The sequence below is a fragment of the Mus pahari genome, chromosome 3 (genome assembly GCF_900095145.1).
Source record: "Mus pahari chromosome 3, PAHARI_EIJ_v1.1, whole genome shotgun sequence".
Taxonomy (NCBI): Eukaryota; Metazoa; Chordata; class Mammalia; order Rodentia; family Muridae; genus Mus; species Mus pahari.
Genome location: NC_034592.1, coordinates 18889952 through 18897275, shown reverse-complemented (window position 1 = coordinate 18897275; position 7324 = coordinate 18889952). Strand labels below are relative to the sequence as shown.

Below are 7324 nucleotides of genomic sequence, written 5' to 3'. Positions count from 1 at the left end.
AATTAAAAAATAGTTACTACATTTTTTTATATGGTTTAATGTCCACAGTGTTTGTTAAAAGTTATATTGAATTTCTTTTTAATATTAAAAATAACAGTATTTATATTTCTGAGAATAGAGAAAGGCTTTTTGTTTTTAAAACCAGCTTGGAGGTCTTAGGTACACAACTGCCCTGGATAATGGAGACGAGCAGCTTACACGAAGGCAGACCGCGTCTCTGCGTCACCATCAGAACGCTAGAAACGACACAACCCACAAATGACCCTCCCTCCCGCAACACAAGGACCCGTCTCAGTTCAAAATTCACATCATTAATTACAATACATAATAGTTCAGTTTTTTAAAAAAATGCAATAAAACCAGACAGCCAGGATACAAGAAATTAGAGGTGAAACACAATGAATTTACATTTACGAATATTTAAATACTGCTTCAAAATTTTTTAAAGAATTTGTTACATTACCACCTAAGACTTCCAAGCCATTTTTTCTGTTGTAACAGAAAAAAACAAAAACAAAAAAAAAACCCCAAAAACAAAACAAAAAAAAACAACAAAAAAAGGGAAAAAAAAACCCCACAAACAAAAACAAAAACCCAACAACATCAACAACGACAACAAAAACCCCACCCAAAACTAACTAAAAAGACACAAGACAAAGCCATCATGTGATGAAATGACAGGCTCCGAGGAAAGCTTGGGTCCCCGAGCTTGCAGGGTTTGCTCCAAGAGCTCCGGAGCTCACACATTTACAAAGAAATCATGACGTAAAAATTACCAGCAATGTTTAGTAACTAATTTTCCCAATTTTTAGAAAATTTCTGTTAATCTAAATATAGTGTTTCACAGAACAAAACAAAGGTCTTCATCGAAAGGTTTGCAAATCTAAAAATCTCTGTAACAAACAGGTTTCTCTCACACTGATTTCGGGGAAGAGCCGCGGCAGATGCCCATCTACTGCTCCTGTGGGGGGAGGGAGAGGGTCAGCCCAAGACCAGCGCCTTATACCACCATGTACTGAATGCTAAGCACCTCAGGTTCTAGGTCAAGATGTGGGGGGTACGGGGTGCAAGGGGAAGGCTTCTCCTGGGTCACTAGGCCTAACCCCAGCTTCCTACAAGGCAAGAGGTGGTCCCTGGGAGGGAGCCTTGACCCCAAGGTCCAAGGAGAGAGAGCTCCACATTTCTACACATAAAGAGGCCAAGCTGGCCCTCCACTTGCTTGGCTCCAAAGGTGCTGTGCAGGGAAAGACCCAGCCTGGCCACTCTCTGCAGGAACTACTACTGGAGTGGTCCTTGCTCACTGCAGACCCAGGGCACTTACTTAGAGTCAGGGCTACTAGAGAAGGAAGAGAGCAGCATGCGATCAAGCTCAGGGTTTGGGAGTGGAGGGACAGAGGGGACCCCACAGGCCACTGTGCTCACCCTGGGACTAGGCAAGCACAAGGCTGGGTGGCATCATGGCGCTGGGGACTGGCTACAGACCTGGCTGTGGGCCTGAGCCTGCCCTAACGTCTGCCCATAGAAGGCGGCCTGCTGCCTGTAGTACTCAGCCCAGGCCATCGTGTAGTCTGGGGGGGAGCTGGCCTGTGGGGCAGCACTGGTGGGATGACCTGGAGGACAAAGAACAGACAAGAGTTAAGGGGGGGGGTCCTTTCTCTCAGGCCTTACCAGCCTCAGCCAAAGCTCACCTAGAGGCTACACTTCTATAGGACTACACTGCCCTGATTGCCTGCAGCAGCCCTGGGCACAGGCAGAGCTGGGAGAGCCAGGACAGGGCAGCTTTCGGGTGGGGCTGGGTGAGGAGACACCCAACACCGGCCCATCAGTCACCAGTGCAGCGACTGGCCCAGAGATGGTTTGGCCCCCAAGGCCAAGCAGCTTTACCCAGGGCCTTCCAATCAGTAACCCTACACTAGACCCAAAAATGGCTTAGACTGCAACAAGCCCAGGCCCTTCGCTAATGACAATCACCCTCAAGCCTGACCTGGATCCTGGTAGTGTAAGGAGAAATGGACTCCAAAAGAAAGACAGGTACCAGCAACCAGTGAAGCGGTAGCCCCAATCTCTGCACTGTGACCTCTTGCCTGCCCTGACATGGCCCCCAAAGACTGAGGACAACACACCCCGTAGGCACTGGCCACATCTGGCTTCCTCTGACAGGACATACGGAGAGACAAGGTGGACACCTAGACACAGCCCCAGAGAGGGTACGGGTGACCCTGGACAGCGCATGATGGCTGCACTCACTCTGCTTTTTGTAATAGTCCTCCCAGGCCTTGCTGTAGTCGGGCTGGCTGTTCTGTGGCTGACTCTGCTGGCCTGGGCAGAAAACAGACAGCAGTCAGGCCTTGCTCATCAACTCCCACCATGGCTCACTTCAGCCCCAGTGAAGTTGGCTTCAACCAGGGTCTTTAGGAGGCAGGGTTGGAAGCCAAAGCCGTCTCAAACTCTGAACCTAGTTCCTCATGGATACCTCATGAGGCCCCACAACTCCACTACTGTCCCCCTGGACAAGAAAGGTTACAAGAGTGGGAATTCCCTGTGTAGAACATGACATGAAGGCACAGGCCTGGGGTTTGAGGCCGGAGAGACCCTGTGCACATGTGCTGATGGTGCGTGTGCCAGTGGCAGAGGTAACAGGCCCACCTGGAACTTGCCTGGCCTAGCCTTTCGGAGTGGGAACAGCACAGAGGCCTAGGTGCCTCCTCCACTGTTGGCAGAGGAGCCGGGAATGGGGAGACATCCAGTGTCAAGGAAAGGCAGCATTAGGCTGGGGCAGATAACAAGGCACAGAGGTCAGGGACAAGCACTAGCTCACCAAAGCCCTCGCCACTTATCAGAGTGAATGTAAGGCAGCCAGAGGAATACGAAGAATGTGCCAGTCCACACAGCTCAGCAAAGTGCCTGTCATTTTTGCTATGCTAATTAAGACCAATGGAGGGGAAGGGGACAGGTGCTGAACGAGAGCGAGGAACAGCTTCTGTTTTCTTCCCTGCAATGTGGGGTGTGCACAGGCCTGTGCCTGCACAGGTTCACACCTGCACACAGGCAGCGCTCAGTCACACAGCTAGAGGCAGCTAGTCTGTCTTGCTTCTTCCTGTTTACCACCCACACCAAAGCCAATCAACTGAGCTTCAGGTTCTGCCGGACCCCGGACCCTGACTATAAGAGCTCCTTTTGGGGAAGTGGGGAAGAGCTTTTCTCCTAGGGGTACATCTGGGAACAATGGGACCACAATCCTGTCATCCTCTTGCCTTGGGGATACACACATCAGCGTATCCAAGAGCCCAGCACTTGACTCCTCCCAGGAGGCACAGCAGAACAAGCCTGCTGAGTGTGACGAGGGTGGACCCCAGCGAAGGTGGACCCCAGCGCCAGTAGGTGCTCGCTGGGAAGCACCCGTCAGGTTTAAGGGAGAGAAGGGAACAAAATGGCTGAGGTTACAGAGCTCATGAAACACTTCAGCTGCTGTTTGAGAAAGGCAAAGCAGAGCAGACCTGGCTGTGCCAGCTCGGAGATGGAGAGGGGCTGAAGACTGTACACACCGCCCCTTCTAGTGGCTCAGCAGAGACAGTTCTGCTTCTGAGAAGTTAGGTGACAGAAAATGCCCTTTTTTAGATCACTGGCGAGAAACTGCCTTGCCACAAGAAGACTGAGTGAGGGTCCTCAGCAGGCAGGAGGCTGCTTGGGCAGAGGACAGGAAGCTCTTGGCTAGAGCTTAGCCTTAGAAATGGAAGACCTGAGGAGAGCCTTGTCAAACCACACCAACTGTCATTTCCAGCCCCACCCCCCAGCTCTGAGGAGGCCATGAGAGCCAGGGGAGGCAGCCTCACCGGCTGTGTGCGTCTGTGTGTTCCCTCAGCCTGGCTCTGCCGGGCCCCATCTCTGAAGAGGAGTGCTGCTACACCAGGAGTGGACTCAACAGCTCAGCCCACCCCCTCAGGGCCTGGCCACCCCGGTGTACAGCCTCACCGTCTTGAGTCACTTACTTGGGACTTGCTGTGTAGGCTGCTGCCAAGCCTGGTAAGTGCTGCCCCAGCCTTGGGTCAGAAAAGCTGGAGGGCCACTGTGGGTGACAGAAGAATCCTTTGTGATAGCTCGAGGCACAGAGCCCTCCCCCCTGCTTTCTGAGCCTCCTCCTCTGTACCGTTCTGCTCCCCCACCCCCACCCTCCTACTGGCAGAGGGACAGTTAACACCTACCTCACAGGGGTGCTGTGGGGGTTCCCATTAACTTTAGCAGCAATGTTGGGGAAGCCCCTGGGAGGAAAGGTGCTGTAGGGAAGGGAGGAGCACTGTTGATCTGCAGGAAGGGCTGCCCCCTCAACCCGCTCCCCTCTACCCAGGCATTGTGCTCCCTTGGGAAACCCCCAAGCTCTGGGCTTTACCCTGGATGGTGAGAGATCTACAGGACAGGACAGAGAGAGGAGACCCCAGTGCGGCCCCGCCCAGGACCTGGGTTAGTACTTCGGGAGTTGGACTAAGGAGGTCAGCTGGGTGATGAACCTTCCACCAGGCCAGAGGTAGAAGACTCACTTTTGATGTGGTGCGGCTGGTGGCTGGCTGAAGGGGCTCTGTCCGAAGGCTGCAGGGGCTCCGAGGCTGGCACCCTGTGTGGGCACAGAGCAGCTCTCACCCGTGTCACCGAGTCACTTTGCCCTCTGCCCCGGCCCACCCAGGGAAGCCACTATGGGAGGCAAGTCAAGTGAAGGAGACAGCTCTGCGCTCACACTAGCTTCCTTCCCCAGCAGACAGTGTCTGCAATGGTGGCTCTGCCCCTCAAACGACCAAGACCACCACACAGCCAGTCCTGGCACCACCACGATTGCCCTTGCATGTCACCCTGGGGGGAGGACCAACCTGCTTGACTCTCCCGTCAATTTAGGCTGGCCCAGGGCTCTTTCTGCCATTCTACGTCCCCATTGAGGTGAGCAGTGGCCCATCTGTCCTCCATCAACATTCCCTTTCTTTATCTGCTTTGAGGTGCCTGAAACTAAAGCCAGAGTCAATGAAAGCTGCCTGCAGGGCTGGTGGCCAGGGTGAGGCCTGAGGGAGCCTGGGGCAGTGCCGGGGGAAGGCTGCTTTCCCGCAGCTCATCTACGCCTGCAGGGACATGGCCAGAGGTCTGACTGCTGAAGCCCTGGCAGTCATGCCAGGGGCTTCTCTCATTGCATCTGGGGCCTGGCATTCCCTGAGCCTTGGACTTTGTTTTGGAGAGGATGAGAGGCTGCCCCCACATGATGCAAGGATGGAAAGGCACAGGAAGCACAAGGTTCTGGGGGAAAGCAGGTACCTTGGACATCCAAAAGCAAATCCAGCTAGTATAAGCCAGGTAGGGAAAGGCCCGTGTACGTACGCCAACTTTCTCATCTATGAGATGCCTGGCCACCTCGATCTGCTGAGGAGCACCCCTGATGGTAAATATCCGCAGGTTAGGGTCGGTGTTAGGAGGGGGGTTCCGCTGAAGCTCCACATGGGCACCTGATTGCTGGTTGATGCTTTTGATGTTCTCGCCCCCTGCAGGCAGGAGATGGGGTTGATTAGATCAGAGGCAGAGTCTGTGGCCTATACTTAGGGGCGGCTGAAATGCACAGGCTAACTCTTGCCCACAAATACCCTGCTTACTGCACACAGGCCCTGACAAAATCCAGGGTTTCTTGTAGGCAACACTAGCCATCTGGAAACAAGATTGTCTGGACTGAAGCCTCTGTGGCCACGGGGTCCCATAGAAGGGTCTGGGCCCAACTGCTGCAGGCCACGGAACTCATTCCTGCCTGCCTTGCAGTCCACCCAGGAAAGGCTGATCCTCCTCAGTTTAAGAATGGAGACCTGATGGCCCTACCACACACAATGGAGGCCTTCAGCCTGGGCAGAAGCTGCCCTCCCTCCACAGGTCAAATGGGCGGCTACAGCCCCAACAATGCCTGGAGCCCACTCTGGCCTTCAATATCACACCCTGTACCCTCTCAGGTCCCTCTGCCTCGGTGGGGGGATGGGTACAGACAGAAGCAGTGCAGAGGGGGAGGAGGCGGGGCACATGGCCTAGATGGAGCGGGTGATGGAAATTTAGTTGTTCTCTCTGAAAACCGACAAGTCTCAGTCCCTTAATGAAACATGTGTAACAAAACCTCCACCAGCCAGTGAACAATGACCCACTCTTCTGAAACTTCACACAACTTAGGTCTTTTCATCAACAATCTGGGAGTAGAATACTGCCAGAATACAAGGAAAACCTAAGCACACGTTTTACAAAACTGCAGATAATGTGTTGGAAAGTCTGGTAAGGGGAGCGGGGAGTCCCATGAGCCTCAAAGCAAAGACCATGTGTTAGTGTTGGACTGCCCCTGCTCATCTCCAATCAAACCCAGCTAGAAATGACAGGTGTCACACGCTGCATATCCCAGAGCTCTCCTTTACGCACCCCACCCTTTTCTAGAGCAGCCTCAGCGGACAAATGCTAATCTATGTGTACCACCAAGCAAGTGAGGCGGCTGAGAAGGAGAAAGAGCAGGGACAAGCTTTGACTTATTTCATCTCAAAAGGGTCAAGAACCAAAACTGGAGGTGAGTCCTGGGGACCATTCCTGAGGGCCGGGCAGTCAGGCTGACAGCTATGTGTTTTCTGTATGCCCAGTGTAGCTCCTGGGTCCTCTTCTCATAAGCCACAGCCTTCATCATCTCTGCCCCATGAAGAGTAAGCTGTTTTGTTCCTAATCAAGATTTGGAGATGCAATGAGGAACAAAAAGCAGAGACCATGTCCACAGGCACTTGCATGTGTCTAGTCTCAATAGTCCCTGGCAGCAGGCGAGCAGTAAGTATGCCTGAGACTGAGGACTGGCAGCCTCCCCTTAGCCAGGCCAACAGCCCAAGATGCTGAGACCTCAGGAGCATGTTAATCGGATATGGAGGCACTGCAAAACTGCATATGGCCACAAGGAGTTAATTTAAGTTCATCTTCCTTCAAAATGAGGTCATTAGTTTGGCACATGGTGGCTGTCTTGGGCTCATTCAACAGCCTGCTCCATTCTTCCACCTGATGGGGGGCAGAAGTGACCCACCAGCAGCCGGCTGGACGTGAAATCGTAAAGCAATTAATCAAAGCTGCTAAAAGGACTGGCTGACAAGAGCAGGGCTGGCCAGACTATCTGTCAATGTTGCTGTGTTTATCATGGAAATCCAGCAGGGGCCGAGGCTGTCCAAGGGCAGGAGTTAGGAGAGCTCTGCATGGTTGCCTGGGCGCACGCAGGCGCTCTCTCTCTCTCTCTCTCTCTCTCTCTCTCTCTCTCTCTCTCTCTCTCTCTCTCTCTCACTCACTCTCTCTCTGT

The 7324-nt window shown here is 53.2% G+C and overlaps 1 protein-coding gene across 4 annotated transcripts in view; it reads right to left on the bottom strand.

Annotated features, from left to right (window-relative positions):
• Nucleotides 1-581: 581 nt before the first annotated feature.
• Nucleotides 582-7324, bottom strand: part of Fubp3 (far upstream element binding protein 3) — a 44764-nt gene continuing 38021 nt past the window's right edge. The window contains exons 13-19 of one of the 4 annotated variants that reach the window (XM_021192843.2): nt 5356-5516; nt 4536-4609; nt 4203-4274; nt 3990-4066; nt 2248-2319; nt 1483-1610; nt 582-961 (exon numbers count right to left, since the gene is read on the bottom strand). In XM_021192843.2, coding sequence (XP_021048502.1) covers nt 953-961; nt 1483-1610; nt 2248-2319; nt 3990-4066; nt 4203-4274; nt 4536-4609; nt 5356-5516 — 593 coding nt within the window. In that variant the 3' untranslated portion in view covers nt 582-952. Of the gene's footprint in view, nt 1611-2247; nt 2320-3989; nt 4067-4202; nt 4275-4535; nt 4610-5355; nt 5517-7324 lie in introns of all 4 variants that reach the window. The other 3 variants (XM_029536282.1, XM_021192842.2, XM_029536283.1) reach the window with 3 other exon arrangements.